Source organism: Hippocampus guttulatus, chromosome 4 (genome assembly GCF_054856545.1).
Source record: "Hippocampus guttulatus isolate MCC_2025c chromosome 4, RoL_Hgut_1.0, whole genome shotgun sequence".
In the NCBI taxonomy this organism is placed as follows: Eukaryota; Metazoa; Chordata; class Actinopteri; order Syngnathiformes; family Syngnathidae; genus Hippocampus; species Hippocampus guttulatus.
This window is the reverse complement of record NC_141264.1, coordinates 26,483,619-26,501,516: the sequence shown is the minus strand read 5'-3', so window position 1 is coordinate 26,501,516 and position 17,898 is coordinate 26,483,619. Positions and strand designations below refer to the sequence as shown.

Genomic DNA, 17,898 nt, shown 5'->3' with positions numbered 1-17,898 from the left:
GTCACGTTATGCAATACTGTGCCGTAAAATAGCCCCGATGTACAAACATAACATGGCAGGTGACGTACCTGAAGTGACGCCAGACAATATTGCATGTGACAAAATGTAACACGACACAACACAACCCGCACATAACGTACGGCGTGTGCACATAAGCGGTGCGCCGACGCACATGAGCACTTGAAATTGAAAATTGTAACTTCGCATGAAACGATACGCGACGCAACGCGCGGCGTAACAAAACGTACAGCCATTGAGCGGGACGCCGTCACGCGACGTAGCGCCGAACGCGTCGACGCGCGGAGTCACGCGCGGCCTGTGACAAAACAGCAACACCCCTTAAGCCCTTGTCCGATCCGCTTCTCCCTCACGAGGGTCATGCTCACGATGTCATGCCGACTGTAACAAAGTGTAACAACAACAATATGGAACTGGACATGTCATTACGTGCGGCGTAATGTAACAAAACCCGACATAACGCAAGAACGTGAAACGTAACGCAACACGAGCGAACATATGTCACGCGCGCAGCGTTCCGGGACAAAAGGTCACAAACATGAAACGTAACGTGAGACAAACATACCATGATGTCATAAGGTAACGCGGCGGGATGTGACAAGGTTACATAACGTGACGCAAGGGTAACGTAGCCTAGCGTAATACAAGGTGTCACATCCCCGTACGTCACCCCGGCATAGCCGACGCCATATAGCGCAACGTCACGCCACATACATTGCCAACGTCGCGGCGAATCCGAAGGCCGGGCCGGCCGGGGGGGCTAATGCTGGGGTTCCTTCCGCATGCCCCGGGGGGGGTGAGGGAGACCTGAAACGTTCTGTTTCCAGCTTGCGGCCCACTCGGCCGCTGCTGTCACTCTGTTTATTTTGGGACTGTCATGGCGTGCGGTCCTTGCATTCGGAGCCGGGAGGGGGTCGAGTGGGGCGCGACGCAAAGCGGCCGCTTTGACACTCCGGGCTGCGACAAGCAGGCAGCAGCCGGACCGACGGCCGCCCGCCAGCACCACTGGACCAGGTAAATGCAGCTTTTCTCTTCTTCCGTGGCCACGGGCGGGGGTCGACCTCACCTTGCCGATGCTCGCTGGCGGGTGGCGGGTGGCCTGCCATGGACTTTGAACGCTTCATACTTGTGCTTGCAATGCGAATTCCTGACTGGACTTGTCTTGCTTGAAGGGGAACCTGCCTGCAGCGCTTCAGCCGCCAATCGCAAGCCGGTAAGAAAATGTGCGCGTGCAGGCATGCGTGTGTGTGGGGGGGGGGGGGGGGGGGGGGCATTGTCAGGGTCCTTTTGGGTCCGTTTCGGTCATTGTGGACCATGACAGCTTTTATGATTCGGCTATAATTACTCTTTCCACTTTTGACGCCAACCCTCCAGTGCCTTAAAAGGGGGAGGTCTCGTCTTTTAACCAGGGAGGGGGAGGACAGAAGTTGCGTGTGTTGGGGGATCAAATCACTGGCCTACATTTCACCAATTAGCGAGAGCCGATTCTCGAGGCTTTTCAGCTTTTGAAACGATTCCAAGTCCTTCCTGACTTGTGCTGCAATTGGCCGCGCTCGGTGGCGGCCAATCGTCTGTCAGGCGGGTGTGACGTCATCCGTCTCATGACCGCCAGCTATTTTCGAATCTCGGCACATGCGCGAGCATAAATACACACATTCTGTGCTGTCAATGGGCCTCGTGTGCCATGGCAAGAAAATCAATAAGTCTCGCTCGCGTTTGTCCGTCAGCGCTGAAGGAATGGCAGCCAACCTAATTATCAGTGTACTGGTTCAAAAAAAAAAAAATTGTCTTCAAAAAATACATCGATGGAATTTTTGCTCCAATTCAGTCACGCCTGTCAAAGTGATTGACAACAGGAAAACTCCCCAATAGTCAAATGACAAGTTAGGGACGTACAAAGGGAAATCAAAATGTTTTGAAGAGTCGAGTCCCGATTTTTGTGGGTCTCTTGAAACGAGGAAAAGGAATCCAGTTGTTCGACCTGCGAAAACACTCTCCCTGCAGCTGCACACCTGTTGGTCATTATGTAATTAGTGCTTTAAAAGGACTCGTGGTCGGGTCATTCTGTCACGTAGCAAGGTACGACAGAGGAGCAGGTTGCACTTGATGAATTGTATTAAACATAGAGAAAACTAAATCCAAAACAAACACAATCTAAAGTATCAAATAAAAATCATGACTGAAGATGGAACATAACGGCAACCGAAACATGACTGAAACAAACCTGATTGCAGCAAACAAACATGACAGTAGCCAAGAGCAAACAATGACCCGACAATGAGCGCTCGGCCCGGGAGTCCTTTGAAAGCACTAATTACATAATGACCAACAGGTGTGCGGCCGCAGGGAGAGCCCTACAGTGCCACCTGTTGGTCCCAAACCCAATCATGACATGGACAATGTTTTGCCGAAGCGTATCGTGGCCGTATTGCAAAAAATAAAAAGTGGAATATCACGCCATCGCGTAATTCGTTTTGTTTTCACGTTCACATTTTTAAGACACCGTTTTTTGTCGCGTGAAAACAAAAGTTTGACTTCCGCAATCAGCAAAGAAACACCCAAAAAACATTTCGGACAGAAATGGCTTTTACGTCCTAAAGTGAAACTAACTGATCATGTTCAAAAAATTTTTTTTCCTGGTGTGGCAGCGATATGCACAAAATCAAAATTGCGTCTGATGTGGAGGTGCGTAAATGACAGAATCTAGAAAAAACAAACAAAAATAAAACGACCCCCCATCTTGAAAATCGAATCATTTTTATTGGTCATATATATATATATATATATATACATGTGACTGACACCTAAAATATATATATATATACACGATTCCTGTCAAATTACAATTTTCCAAAAATGCGATGATTTAACTGGATGACGTCAACCTCAAAAATAGACAATTTTTGTAGCGATAAGTCAATCGTACGGGATCACTGTTGTATTAAAAGAAAACGAAAATCGATGGTACAAAGGCATACAAGCACAAGGCCTCGGTGATTGCAAGGTAACCACGGACAGCAAATTGCAAACAGGAAGTGATTGTCCAGCTCCGACAACGTCATCCAAGAAATCGATGAAGGTGCGACTGACTGGACCGCTGTCAGCAGATGCACAAGCTGTCCCGGAGCAACTTCGACTGTCCGTAAAAAAGTGTTGCAGCGTCGGGCGTGGCCGAGCACAAAAGGCCACCGCGTCAGTATTCATTTGGACACAAATCTGGGAAGAAAAAAAACAACAAAAAAGATTGACTGTCACTATATTGGGTTCTTTTTTTTTTTTTTTTTTTTGCTGGCATGTTGTGAATCAAATTGGCCCCATTTTGTCTTTTGAACCTCAAGAAGAAGAAAAAAAAACCCAACAATCGATTCCATTCAGTGACAACCTCAAAAACATTGAAGATGTCGAGAAAAAGGTTGTAAAGTGGCTTGAAAAACATAAGCCTGAAACTACAAGTTGATTGTTGTGACTTTCGCTAGCTACGCTCATTCCGTTTGTGTTATCCGGGTGTTCCGAGTCTGATCCACGTTGCGGTGTGGTCTTCAGGAGGTCCAGGTGCTCATGGCAGTCGCTTACGGAGCAGCCATCCCGGCCGGATTCTTTCCCCTTCCGTACCCGCCCCCTTTGTTCCCCAAGCCCGGCAAAGACAACGCGCGTCTCCAGAAGCTGCTGAAGCGCAACGCCAAAAAGAAGACATCCGGGCAGGCGGCGTCGCAGGCGGCTGCCCCGTTCCGTTCCAGCCTCTCCCCCGTCGACGAAGCCAGCCCCGACCTCGAGCGCAGCGAACACTCCACGCCACCTAAAACCCCCGAGGCGTCCTATGGCTTCTACGCCGCCCGGCCGTCGTCCCGCTTCGCCGCTCGGCCGCTCTATCAGCATGTGGCATCGCCGTACCCGCGGCGGGCGGCCTCCTCTCGAGCGGGCAGGTTCTCGCCTCGGGCGCTCGCCTCGCCGCCGCACCCGCGGCACGGCGGCGGCGGCGCTGCGATACTCTACTCAAGTTCGCTGCACCGAGCGCCGCCCCCCCCAATGGCGCCTGTCCAGCCGGGGCCCGACCGGCCGATGCCCTCTGTCATCGCTTCTCCCTTGCCTCAGCTGAATGTTCCTCCCGCAGCGTTGAAAACCCCAGATTGGAGTCCCTTTCCAGGAGCTCCCAGACTGGCTGTAGCCCCGCCAACCGGGCCGAAACCAGCCAGCCCCAATCCAACCTCCGATCCGCCGGCGGCGACTCAGGCTTTGACTCGGCCTCTCACGGTGCTAACTCAGTTCATCAAGCCCAAAAGTCCTCGTCCAACATTCAAAGCCACCGAGCCTCCGAAATCTCCCAAGTCCATGTTTGAGGTCCCCCAAATCCGCCTGTACACGGCCAATACGTCCTACTATGAGACATCCAGGACGCCGCCCGTCTACGACGCAGTCGCCCTCAGCGCCATCGGCAGCACTGTCGCCACGGAAAGCAACCGAGAGGCAAGTCCAGCTTTTCAAGCCGGGAGGTCCGTCACCCCAAATCCTTTCGTCGCCTCGGAAGCGCAATCAAAAACACCGAGCGCAGATGTGAGAAGCCAAACGGCAAAAGTTGAGATAAACGTCGCCGTGGCTCCAACCATCGAGATAAGGAGAGCCACGCCCACGTCGGACATGGGAGACCAAACGCCGACCCGGGAAACGCAATCACCGAGGTGCCTCGCGGGGCGTCCGAGAACCCCGGCCAAGCGTGCTGCGACGCCAGTCTTTGAGATTTCCAAACCCAACCCTCTATTGTTCGCGGTGTCACCAGTGACGATGGAGCCAGAGAGGTCCGGAACCCCCAACACGAGAGCCGAGACTCCCGAGATTGCGACGGTTCTGAATGCAGAGGTCCACGCAAGCTTCCCACAGATGATCACAAAGTCCAAATCCGAATCCGATCTTACCAGGCCTCCAACAGCCGAGCTAACAGCCGCAGTGACGTCCTTTGGGTATCGGAGGCCTAAAACTCCAACCTACGAGGCGTCCCGGTTGATCGGCTCATCTCCGGCTTTTAAAAGACCAAGAACTCCCACGTATGGGATCTCTCCCCATGCTGGACTTTCGTCCTTCCAGAGGTCAAAGACCCCAACTCTAGTGGGGCCCAGAAGCAAGTCCGCCTACCGCGGACTGATGCCTGGAGAGTACGCCGCTTATGGCGGAATCAGAACACACACACCGGCCTTCGGAATGACAGGGTCTCAGGACGCGGCCTCGGATGAGGTCGCAGCCGCCCCGAGTAAAACCCGAGAACTGATCGTTGCAGAAGTCAAAGAAAACCCTAAATCTGAGGACAAGGTCTCTGCCACCCCAACAATTCCCCCGATTGTTGTTTCTCAGACACCCAAACCCTCTGTCGTGACACCAAAGATGGTCCCTCCAACGCTACCGGAGAAACAACAGCAACAGATCCGGGAAACACCAAAGGGCAAACTTCCGACCGCGGACGCCAGATCTCCCGCGCGCCAGAAGATGGACGTGCAAAAACCTCCTGTGGCCAAACAAGCTCCTCCCCCGCCCGGTAAAGACCCTCTGAAGGCAGTCAGAAAGCTTCTTGGCAAAGAGGAGGTCCCGCGGGCAAATGCTGACGAGCCGCTGAAAGTCCCCGAGGGTGAGAGGGCAAAAGCAAAATCCGTCCAAAGTCAAGACCAGGACGACAAGGCCGGAAAACCCGCAGATGTCCAGAAGGCGGGGGCACCGAAAACCAAATTGAGCGGCTGGTCCAGACTGAAGAAGCACATGGTAGTGGAGCAGGAGGAGCCTTTGTTTCCACAGACGGACGGAGCGGGCCGGGGCCAGGACCGGAGCCGGGGGCCTCACGCCGCCGGCTCCGCTCCCCCGAAAGCCACCAAGATGTGGGACGCCGTCCTCTTTCAGATGTTCTCCAGCAAGGAGAACATCATGCACCAGATCGAGCTGAAGAAGAAGGACGAGCAGCAGAGGACGGAGGGCAAGAAGGACGAGGACCAGACCAAGAATGAGGCCAAGGAAATCCCGCCCTTTGCCTACCGCCTGCCCATCTTGCTCTTCAGCCCCAAGTTTGACGCCAAGAAGCTGAAGGAGGCGGCGTCCGGACCCCTCACCAAGTTCTCCGCCGTCTTCGAGATGGGTCTGATCGGACGCAAGGCGAAAGACGACGAACCCAAAGACTTTAACCGAACGGCCCGAGGCTTCGGCTTCTCATAAGGAGCCAGACGGCCACGTGGATGTTTCGGGAGATGTTGGCCGAGGAAAAGTTTGCGTGTGTGTTGGCTGTGCTTCGTAATCACGGGGCCTCACGTCGTCGCCGCCGGGGCCCGGTTGGCCTCGTTTGGACTTGACGTCAGCGCCTCGTTTGTCCTGCGTTATTAAAAGCTTTGATGTTTGAGCTCCTCCACAAGCTTCCCATTTCTTCCAACTCTTCCTTTGGTGATCTTTGCTGTTCCCCGCGGTGCTACTCGCTTCCGGAAATGTCACGCTTGGATTTGGATGCGTCAGAGCGCGTCATAAAAGGCGAATCCCAACGTTTACAATTTGTTGACTTTGTTGTGTTCTAGATTAGACTGAACCGATTCTAGGAGAAGAACTTTGCGTCGACAGAATGTCAAGAAAAAGGAAGTTGAAAAGTCCAATCACGGGACAGCCAAAATGTCTCAATGTTATGCCCCCCGCCCCACATCCCAGCGTGCTTTTTTGGGGGGGGGGGGGGGGTGTACATGTGTGCACTCGTCTTTTAATTTTTCAAATCCAAACCTGATCTAATTTTAATCCGACTCTCCACTTTCACTTCCTGACGGATTTTCCAAATAAACCAGTCCGGCAAATCCGTTTCTACCGGGGTCAATTTTTGTGAAATGGGAGTTCAAATCTACAAACAGATAAGAGGTGAGATTTTGAAAGGATTTATTTTTTTTCTTTTCTGAACGTCTGAATGATTGGGGGGGGGGGGGGGGGGGGCAGAAAGAAGAGCCCGCTTCAAGGGTGAAGGGCTTCTCTTCACGTGGCAGCTGACCTTTCATTCTAGTCAAAAGTTTGACACTTGAAATGTACCAAAGACGAGAGATTTCTGCTCATGTGCAAAAGTGGCCTCTCGTTTCATGTTCGGGCCATTTCAAGCGGCCGTGACTTCTCTCACCCGACTTTCTGTTCGTGGCGTGTTCCTGGTCCGCCGAGATCTTCTTGTACTTGCCGTGTCCGGTCCCCACAAAGGTGTACGTCTTACTCGGGGCTGCCGCGCCCTGACGACAACAACAACAAACAAACATGCGGCGCACTTCCAACATTGATCGGGTAGCACGTTAGTATTCGTACCTTGACGTTTGCGGGGGACCTCCCCGACGAGTCTCCGATAACCTCCCACATGTTCTTCTTGCGCATGACATCTCCACACTTCACATCCTGAAGACGCAATTAGCAATTAGCTTAGCATAAAGGCATTCAGCACCGTCGCCGCCCTTTTTGTTCACTTTGGAGACACGCTCGCCGCGACACGCTACTCACCGCCGCTCGGCTCGGCGGAGGTCGACCGCCGTCCGGTTGGCCCTTCACCCACTGGGTGATCAGGTTGGCCACGCCCACCTTTAAACTGTCAGTGTCCTGATTGGTGGATATGTGAGCAAGTCAACTCCGGAGTGCAGCGACAGCGTGCAAACTTGTTGTTAGCGTCTCCTTCCTATTCCCCGTCATTGCTGCAAAGTTTTGTTTTGGACGCGGTGACACCCCCCCCCCCCCCGACCCCCCCCCCCCCCCCCCCCATGTGGCAACCCACCAGAGATGCAAACAGGGCAAGAACTCCATGCCAGATAGTTGGACGTGAATACGACTTTTGATGAAAGCAGCTTTGGCGGCCAACGAGCGTCCAGTTGTCCGCGTTTGGGCGCGGCTTACCCGACAAGTTGTCGTTTTGGGCGCCTCGCCGGCCTCGAACAAGACCTTCTTGGAGTTGACGGCCTCCGGCGCGTTGGGAAGGTTCGTCGCCGGGGCCTTGGAGCCTCGAGGTTCCTGAGAGTTCTGGACACCGAGCGACAGCGTCAGCAACTTGCCAATGTCAAACGTTGGAGGTCCCCAAAATTCGGTTGTCGCTCATGTCAAATGACGATCTCTGCAATTTGCTCAAAGCGTGCCGCGGTGCGCGGGCGGGCGGGCGGGCGGGCGGGCGTACCTCCACGGCGTGCGCGTACTGCTCCATCTTGTCGTCGATGTTGCCGACGAGGACGACCGGCGGCATCTTTTTGAAACTGTTACCGAAGACAACGACGACGAGAAAAGCTGACCTTGTTGCCATGGCGACAAGACACAGAAGCAACCACCCGTCTCGCGGCGATTCGGCTTAAAGCTGCGGAAGACCTCTTGCGAAAGTGAAAGTCAAACAAATGTCGGGAGAAGCTGCGGCACGCCCGCCGCCCTCCCGAATGGGGCGGAGGAAAGGATCACCTTTTCTTCGGGGAGCGGCTGAGCGACTCGGTCCTCTCCGTCATCTGCAAATCACAAGACAAACGCGGGAAATCTTGAAGGAGCCGGAGAAAGACGCTGAGAAAAGATTCTCATTTGCGATTCGCGGTCGCCGGGTAGATAACAATCATCATAATAACAATCGGCAATTTTTATTTCAGCGTATGTGGAGCTGATATTTGAAAAAAATAAAATAAAATCAACATCAAAATTCATTGAATCAAAATCGATTCTCTCGTATTCTATCGGTGGCAGGAAAGTCGGAGCAATTTTGGTGGATCATTTAAAAGCAAGCACGCAGAATTGACTTTTGACTCCACATTTGATTAAAAAAAGATATGATTGTTCTTCTGATCATTATTTGTCACATTTTTAAGAGACGTATTTGATGTCAGAGTTGACCAAATGATTGCGAGGTAGTTGAATACATCACCAGGAAGCGTCTTCTTCTTCTTATCATGATTCTTATTCTTCTTTGCATCGATATGAAAATCCCTTTCAACTACGTTCAGTCTTGGGCTCCATTTTCACTGATTCTAAAGGCCAAGAAAAGCAATTGATATCGATTCTTTTCAAATATTTAATCAATTGTCCCGTCGTATCCATCGGTGAGGACGGAATTGAGATTATTTTGACATTTTATGTCCGACCATTTCAGAAGGCCTGGACGACCCCCCCCCCCCCCCTCCCCATTTAACTTGATTTCAAGCTTGGACTATCCAAACGGGCAAACACGCGAAGCGCTTGTTTTTTTTTTTTGTTGCCGCGGAAACATGACGCAAACGTGCCGGTGCTGGCCCCCAAAGTCCACAAAGGCGGTCGCCGGGCAACCATTTACTTTGTGCGTGGGCGTCTTGACGGGGCTGAAGGCCTCTGGCGGGTCGCCGCCGCCGCCGCCGCTCAACATCTTCATCCTCTCGGCCGCGTCCATCCTCCTCCTCGCCATCTCCTCCTTCATGAGCTCGCGCTCCTCCTGTCAATCACATTCAGAGCCAATCGAGGCCTCCGTCCCGTCCAACAAGCCCGGATAAATCAACAAAGGGGACAGCCCCCCCCCCCCCTCCAACAAAGTGGTCAAATCCGACCCCGAGCGAGCGAGACGCGAGGCATGACTCGCCTCCTCGTCGGCGAGGCGCCGCCGTCGCTGGTCTCGTTGCCGTCGTTCCTCCTGGCTTCGGAGGCGTCTCCTCAGCTCCCTCCTCCCCGCCAGCTCCTCCGGCTCCCGCTCGGCCCGGGGGTGTCGGCGCTTGGGCTGCTCCGGCTCCCGGCTCTCCTTCTCCCGGAGGCCCTGCCGGATCTTCTCCGGGCGACGCTCCGCCTCCGGGCCGGCCTCCGCCTCGCCCCGCTCGGCGCACCTGCCGGACGAACGCGAATGCCGTCGCTCCGTCGGTGTGTCGCGTGCGAGCATCTACCTGGGGGACTCGCTCTTTGATTGGTCGCCGGGGTGCCGGGACGTCACTTCCCGTCGGTCGGCGTCCGCGTCCGCTTTGGAATCTCGGCGAAGGAAAACTTTGGCGGCGGATGGCGCTCGGGTCGGTTGCCGTTCCTCCACCTGGACACCGGAACCGCACAAAGTGCGAGCGTGACCGACGCGGGAACGACCGCGTGAGAACCGAACCACAACGCCAGCGCCGCATGTCCGGAACCGGACCTCAGAGCCGCGCGGCAACAACAGAAAAACCGCAACCGGGCCGTGGACAAGAATCATCCCGACAACCAGATTAGGAGCACACAAAAAGCACCTGAGCTCGGTAAAACAACCCCCCCCCCAAAAACCATCCGGGAAACCCAAAAAGAAGCAAGCATACAAGAATGGCGACCGGAGAAGCGCCCCGCCGTCTGGAACCACAAAAAAAAAAACACCAAGGGGCCATACAAGAGATGCCGCAGCGACACAGAGAGCATGCAAAACCTACACAAGAACCAAGCAGGAACCTTTCGAAAACCACATGGGACCGGCACAAGAACTAATCAGAAACCAGAGTGGAAAGACTAAAGAGCCCAACGGGAAGCATCCGAGAACCAACCGGGAACGACGCAACCGCAGCAGCCAGGCAAGAACTACACACAAAGCACGCAAGAAGCAAACACAACCGCGACCTGGAAAACTACACGAGACCCAAGTGGGAACCAAACGAGAACCAAACCCAAAAATGACTTTAGAACCACACAGGAACTGCAACAGAGTAGCAACAAAAACCAGACGAGAATCCTTGGTACCAGCGCCGGCCAGAAAGCACCCAACAGACTCCCCCGAACTATTTAGGAACCGCAAAGGGAACAACCACGAACCAGAAAAGAACGACCGACCGGGAACCCCACCAGAACTGCGCAAACGACTGCCACAAAGCGACCACACGCAAGACGAGCAAGAGAACCGTTCAGGGAACGCGCCAAAAACAAAACAAACAAGAACGACACGAGAAGCATCTCGGAAGCACGCAAACACCGCACGGGAACCGGAAAGGACCCGAAAAAAAGAAAGAAGCAAAAACCACACGAGACCCCACCGGGAACCGAACGAGAGGAACAACCGAACCCCAAAACGGTCGGACGGACGCAAAACCGGCAAAGCCGAGTCGCGGTCGACTTGGAAGCCGACGGAGAAACGCCGGTGGGCCGCCGCGATCGCTCACCTGACTGCGACGGGGCGAATCCGGCCGGTCCGTCCGCGGCCTCGGCTCGCCGCCTTCGCCTTCCTCGGCGCGGCCGACGCGAGCGGAGTTAGACGAAGCCCAAATGCCGGAGGGGGCGGGGCGGGGGTCTTCGTCCTCCGGCCGCCGTCCCCCGCCGCCCTCCGGGGGGCGCTGCGGTCCGCTCCGCTGCCGGCGCCGCGTCCGGTCGCCGAAGCCTTCGTCTTCCTCCGGCGAGCGGCCGGGCTTCGATCTGGGCGGGGGACAAACGGCGTCGGGAGCTGAATTGGGGGGGATCGGATGAACGTTACGCCGAACGTCAACATGAAGCTCGAGTGAGGAAGGCGTTTGGTTATTTTCAGACTTTGATGTGGACAGAGGTCGAGATGGCCGCGAGTCTGGTGGCTTACTCGGGTCACCTGGAAAGCTTTATTTTTTATTTTTTTAAATAGAAAAGATTTCAGAAAACGATTCAAAAAGGACGTCACATCCGACGACTTACGCGTGTCGGTCGTCCGGCGGGTCGGCGGCGCGCTCGGCGGGCGCCGCGTCGCCGTTCCTGCGACAGGACTGGTCTCTGGCTCGTCTCCTGCGTTCGCGTTCCGCTTCCTCGGCGTCCTCGACGCTCCTCTGAGCGGTCAACCTGCCGCCACATCAGCGGCCTTCAGCTCGGTCGGATGCCTTTCGGCGGCGCGCGACGTGTCGACGTGCGCCCGCCGCCTCGAGCGGATCACGCCAAGAAAAAAAAAAAAAAAAAAAGCCGCCATCGAGGCCACCCGCGCGTTGTGTTTTTTTTTTTAGCGACGTGTCAGGGCTCGTTTGTAGACACGAAAGACGAGTGAAGAGAAGTCTGAAGAGTCGGCGGAGGCGCGATGTCATCGGCCGAATGATGCAACGTCGACGTCAATAATAATGACAGGCCAGCCACTCGGACGAGAGGACGTCGTGATGGGTCGTGACTCGTCCTCCAGGCATTTGTCACGTTTCTGGTGCGACGAGCTCACGTTCTAGTCGACTCAAAACACTTTCAACTTGGAGGGACTACAAAGCACGAGCGCACGCAGCATTTGGATGAAAATCGACACATTCGGAGCACATTTCAAAGCAAAGCTGTGAAGCCCAAACGTTTGTCTCGACACCTCGGCCGAGTGCGCCAACGGCAACTCGCCCGCTAGGCTAACGCGGTGAATGAAATTGTTGTTGAAGCACTCGAATAGAGTCGTTTTGACGATTCAAGGTAAGACGCACAAAACTAACATCGGAACATTCGAACAATCGAGGTAGGCTAACGCTAGCCTGTTCGGCATGCTAACGCACCGCATGCATTCGTCGTGAAGACCGTCTGGAATTTGAATGGGGAAATCGGTTATTGATTCGAAAGATGCCGGTGCATTGAAGTCCACTTTCCAAAATATTCGGAGAGCGTCGTTTATTGGCGAGATCGATCTGGAAAGGAAATGGCACATTGACAACTCGATTCAAACGGATGACAACAAAGGCCTCATCCCCATCCGGGACGGAGCCAGACCGAATCAAATCAAATCGTCCTTGAATCGTTTCGCACGCCACGTATCGAAAACCGTAGCGAATCATCTTTTATGGCGCGATGCTCACCCCCCCCCCCCCCCCCGCCCGCTAGAACCCGCGTAGAATCTGACCCGAGAGACAACGCTTGGACATTCGGAGGGGAAGCAGGAAACAGGAAAGAAGATGAGAGCAAGTGTGCAGTGTTTATGCTCTTCAGCCGCGGACACCCTGGGTGGGGGACGGGTCAAGTGAAGGCAGGGGGGGCTCGAAGCGGATGGGGGTGGGGGGGTTCTCAATCCCCTGTCAATCAATCTAATATCACCCCCGCCTTGAAAAAAAACATTCCTCAGGCCCTTATCTGGGGGGGGGGGGGGGTCATAGGTTGCAGTCTGTTTACAGCTGTTCTGCTTCCTGAAGGATGACATCATCACCTCGATGAGATAAACACATTCACTGGCTTTTTTTGGGGGGGGGGTGGGGGGGGGCTGCCTAACTCTGGCAGCATTTCAAAATAAGAGCCGTGCCTGAAACATGTCAAAATTAAAACTGATAAGAATTCCAGCGTCGTTCCATTGGGATGACGTCGCTGCGCCGCCACGGAAACCAGCCGCCTGCTTTCTGTTTCGGAGATGAGATGATAAGGTGACATCACGGCTGTCTGACCAATCGGTGAGTTGAGACCGGGCCCCGCCTCCCGCTTTCATCACTCAGACGTGACCCCACCGCAGACGGCCTTCTCGGTGACGATGTCGCGCTGACTCGCCGTTGGCTGTCCCGGTGACGCGGGCGGCGCTCAGTGACGACATCACGTCTCGTTTGCGCAAAGCGGCCACATTGACTTTATTTGTACGCTTTTGATCAATCTCCAGCGCAACATTAATCAATGTAAAATACGTTACCTTCGACTATTAACAATTTTTTAAAAAATAATTACAAGGGCCCAATCGATGTCGATTTTGTGAGGCCGATTCAGATACAACTAATAACCAATTTCTTATTTAATAAGTAATGAGAAAGATATAAATCTCAATCAATATTTTGTACCCATTTATTAAAAATGTCATTATTTTTGTCTCGTGTTTTAGTGTGTTGAAAATCTCCACCGATTAATCTGTTGGGCCCTCATAATTCCTTTGTTTGGGGTGACGATTTCCTATCACGAAAATCTTCAAGTGAAGTCGTCAAGAAAGCGGAATTGTGTTTGCTCTTTTGAGCTTTGGCGGCTCCTCGTTCACTTTTCTCCCCTGTGGCGGTTTGAGAACGCTTGAGCGGCTCACCTTTGACCTCTGAAACCGGCACCGCTTCCTATCCAGTCGCAAACCACCACGATCTCGCTCCCGTCCCCAAATCGAGGTCGACGTGTTGTTCCAAATCCCCGGAAGCCTAAAGAAGCCTTTGCGACCCACAACACCGCCCCCCCCCCCCCCCGGTCATCCCAGCAGGAGCCCGCTAAGCCGCAAACATCAAACATACATACAAAGATAGTCATCCCAAAGCAGACTAAAGGGTGCAGTTTCGACCCATGAAGAGCTCACTTTTGTACTCGGTCGGCGTCAACCATATCAGGCAAAACCGAAAGACCTTCCGCACAAAAAAAAAAAGCTCTCCCGACAAATCGCAGGAGACGTCAAATGCTGAACGTTTGCTTCCAGGAAGTGGTCGGCACTGACCAATCAAGTCATGCAAAGTTCAATCAAGAGTTTTGGAATGCACCCATACAATCTGGAATTTGGCCTGCGGGTCTATCGGGAGCAGAACCACAAAAAAAAAGGATTTTGGTGTGAAGTGGCCATTTTGCGGTCATTTGGCTTGTTTCCGGGGTTCCTCCCAGAGTCAACTTGTGCTCCAGAAATAAACATGACTTGTACATTGTGACAGAACACGATTCTGTGAAGGAAACCTCCAATCAAGCGCCATCCATCACAATCATCCGGACGACGGCGTCATTGAAAGTTGAGCGGACTGACCTGATGAGGTTCTGGAGACCTTGTCTGCTGGAGTTTCTCCTCAGCAGTGCGGCGGACATCTTCGGGCTTCTTCTGGTTGCTCCTCGCCCAAAGCGGCGACCGGCTTCAAGAGTTGCCTGGCGCTGCTGCTTCTTCTTCCTCTCCCGGGTGGGGGGGGGGGGGGGGGGGGGGGGGGGGGGGGGGGGCTCGTCCGGGCTGGCCAAGGTGGTGTGGAGCCGCTGCGCCGCTGCTCCCTGTGGGCTTCTTTTGGGCTTGCCGTGGGGTTTCCGCTTGGGCTGGGCTGGCTCTTTTGTTGCCACTCACTCGCTCTCTTCCCTCCCCTCCACGGCGTGTCGGGAATGTCGGAGGGTGGGTGGGAATGAGTGATGGTGGGGGGGGGGGAGGGCATGCAGGGTTTAGTCATCACAGCCCCCCCCCCCCCCCCCCCCTCCACAATGCTCCCCCTTCTGTTGTCCTACATGTGGTTTCCATTGAGAGTGGCTAAGCATCCTTCTGGTCATCCCGTGTGTGGGTGGGTGGGGGGGGGGGGTGAAAGATGATTCCTGCCTCCCCAAAAGCTCTGTAACCCCCCCCCCGGCCCCCTACAGACACCCCAACATCTGCTAGCGATTGAAAGCAGATGCCAGGATGGAGAAAGTGTTTTGCTGCTGTTGTTTTTAAGTGTTTGTGTAGTTGGGCAGGAGTTTGTTGTCACAAAGGTTGCCACGGTGACAGCACTCACTCTCAAGTGTGTGTGTGTGTGTGTGTGTGTGTGTGTGTGCACGCGGTTGTACGGGCGAGTTTGTTGACAAGTACTCCAGAGCCACACATTGGGAAATCCTCAACGTCAGGCTTTCAATGCAGCTGTGCTTCTTCTGGACAGGAAGTGACATCACAACCAAAGCAGGACGTCTCGCGTGCTAACAGTTCGCGCAATGTGTCAAAGACCATCAAGACCATTTTAGTGTTTTCATTTTTTAAAATACTGTGATTATTTAGATGACATTTTTATGACGTGTTCCATTTTTGTTGTTGTACACTTAACCAAATTGGTGAGACAGTTTGACCCGAGAGATTATTTTCCTTCAGTTTCGACACCCATCGGGAAATCCTAAACGTCAGGTTTGCAATGCCGCTACGCTTCTTCCGAACAGGAAGTGACATCAAAACAAAAGTAAGAAGTCTCTGGTGTCACCAGGGTCTTTGATTGTTTTTAATGTTGAAGATTAACAGTTAGTGTGACGCTTTAACTGACCTTCAAGAGCCTTGTATTGTTTTAAAGGTTTTTTTTAAGAATTTAGATTATACTTTTATGACGTGTGGCCAGCAGATTTCATGCAAATTCCACTTTTTGTGTTCACCTTCCAAACATGAAATGATTGATTGGCAATTATGAAGCAAATGTTGGCTTGGAGTAAAGATAACGGGTGAGATGGAAAAAAAGGCGCCTTGACACAACCCAACGAAGCCAGCTTTTTCTTCTTTTTTTGGGGCGGGGGGGGGGGGGGTTGTAACACAAGCGGCCAAATGAAAAACGACCCGAACAAAACTATATGCAGTAAAACTGAAAAGAAACAAACATGACCTCCAACACAGTATGGCAGGAGCATTGGTGAAGCCGCGTTCAGTGCCGTCCATTGCTACACAAAGTAATGCGGGCTTGGAACAAAATCAGAACTAATTGAGCACACCACGCAGTAGAAAAAGAAAAACATAGTGAAATATTCTTCCGAAAATTGATCGTCAGTGCGGACCATCAACTAGATGAGACTCACCAACGCAACTTCCTCGTAGCTCTTGGCTGATGCTACGGCGGGAAGCAGGTGCCATACCGTCCGCTGTTGCGTCACTTCCGTCATGATTTACTCACGTTTATTCATCACTCCGGTTGGCCCCCGCTTCGGCAGGCAGGTAGAGCGGAGTGCGACGTCAGACTGGGTGAATGCGTCGCGCCCGATACGTGACGCACCTTTCAAACGCGGAAGCGGCGGCGGGGAGTTCACGGAGCGGAAGTGGCTCAGCCTGGCACGCATCAAGTGGCGGCAAAAGACGACCTCTACTGGCTAAACACGGCAACGCCCCTGCAAATGAGCCTCAACGTCCCCATTCGCGTCCTCCAACAGGTGGCGCTGCAACACCGCACTCACTTACAATGTGCACATTTGAGTCCATCGGAGAGAACAACCCGATAACCCGCCAGATGACAGATGAAGTCCAAACCGGTCAAGAGAAACGATTTGTTTTTGTGTGGCTCTCGGGAAGACCGTTACACTGAAAATCATGAGTGGAGCGACACAAAAAGTCCCAAGAAGCCATGCTTGAAAAAAAACATTTTGGGTAAATCACGGGGCTCGTACTTTGGCTTCCGACTAATCGTAACTCATCTTATAGATTTTATTATTTTCGTCACCGAAGACTTTCACTTAGAAATATGAAATTGAACGGTCATGTCTGTTGTACGTTAGAGCCACAAAATGTCTCCCAAAACACACAAGTCTGCCACTTTGGTTGAAAGCTGCCGTTTTACTGCTATTTACGGGGATCTTTGTGGAGATGTTGCCTTCCACAACAGACACGAGTCCTCAAATCCAATGTCAGAACCCTCCAGGAATATTTCTAACACACACACAACACATGGGAGAAAACCTCATGACTGCGAAAGCGTGGAATGTTCCACAATGAAGCTCAAGTTTGACTTGAACATGATTGCCTCTCTGGAGCACCATGTGTGGGTTCTGTCATGGTTCTGGGTGTAAAAGTGCCGATAGAGACCGACGGCCCAAAAATAATCCGGAGGTGTCTCCTCACACCCTCCAAGCACCACTTCTGCCTCCTCCAGAGGGCCGACGAGAAGGTTAAAGTTAGATTGTGGAGGAAACTTAGAACCTTGGACCCCTGGCAGACCAGTGCAAGTATAAGGAGTGACAACCGAGGTACATTTTATTCATCGAGCACGTTTCACAGTCTCCCAAAGTGCTTCACATAGGTGTACCGCTACGTAGAATAGCCCGGAAAATCTAATGAATAAATCAACATAGCCTTGCAAAATGGCCGCCTCAACCAATGTGGTTTTGAGTGCTTCTTAAATTCAAATTGAAATTGTGTGTGTTTTCCTTTTCTTGTTTTGGTTTCAGAGGCTGCTTCCAGGGGGGCACCACTTGGTCTTTGGGGGTATTTTTAACATGCCATTTGAGCTCAATGATGTACCAGTGTGGTCATGGTGATGGGAAGGCATTCTTGAGCAAAGGCTGGACTCTTTAGGTTGGGGTCCCAAACATGCGGCCTCCAAATACCGTACTTTAATTAAAATACAATTTTAAAAAAAGAAGAAGAAATCCGAG

At 52.9% G+C, this 17,898-nt stretch overlaps 2 protein-coding genes across 2 annotated transcripts; one reads left to right on the top strand and one right to left on the bottom strand.

Moving 5' to 3' along the window:
- The first annotated feature begins 947 nt into the window (after nt 1-947).
- prr33 (proline rich 33) lies at nt 948-6,387 on the top strand. Its single transcript, XM_086108471.1, has 3 exons — nt 948-1,032; nt 1,191-1,231; nt 3,562-6,387. The coding sequence occupies exon 3, from the start codon at nt 3,577-3,579 to the stop codon at nt 6,205-6,207; it is 2,631 nt and encodes an 876-aa protein (XP_085964597.1). The 5' UTR covers nt 948-1,032; nt 1,191-1,231; nt 3,562-3,576; the 3' UTR covers nt 6,208-6,387.
- On the bottom strand, nt 2,759-14,742 carry lsp1a (lymphocyte specific protein 1 a). Its single transcript, XM_086108473.1, has 13 exons — nt 14,579-14,742; nt 11,587-11,727; nt 11,088-11,337; nt 9,864-10,003; nt 9,569-9,806; nt 9,290-9,424; nt 8,434-8,477; nt 8,162-8,237; nt 7,888-8,010; nt 7,501-7,596; nt 7,312-7,398; nt 7,136-7,238; nt 2,759-3,234 (listed from the first exon to the last, which is right to left on the bottom strand). The coding sequence occupies exons 1-13, from the start codon at nt 14,635-14,637 to the stop codon at nt 3,212-3,214; spliced, it is 1,515 nt and encodes a 504-aa protein (XP_085964599.1). The 5' UTR covers nt 14,638-14,742; the 3' UTR covers nt 2,759-3,211.
- Nucleotides 14,743-17,898: the final 3,156 nt, after the last annotated feature.

Excerpts from the sequence above, each read along its gene's own strand:
- prr33 (XM_086108471.1), top strand. The coding sequence starts at position 3,577 with ATGGCAGTCGCTTACGGAGCAGCCATCCCGGCCGGATTCTTTCCCCTT.
- lsp1a (XM_086108473.1), bottom strand. The coding sequence starts at position 14,637 with ATGTCCGCCGCACTGCTGAGGAGAAACTCCAGCAGACAAGGTCTCCAG. Across the intron at positions 8,011-8,161 it reads AGTACGCGCACGCCGTGGAG|AACTCTCAGGAACCTCGAGG; the intron begins GTACGCCCGCCC and ends CTCGGTGTCCAG. Across the intron at positions 7,399-7,500 it reads CTCCGCCGAGCCGAGCGGCG|GATGTGAAGTGTGGAGATGT; the intron begins GTGAGTAGCGTG and ends TTGCGTCTTCAG.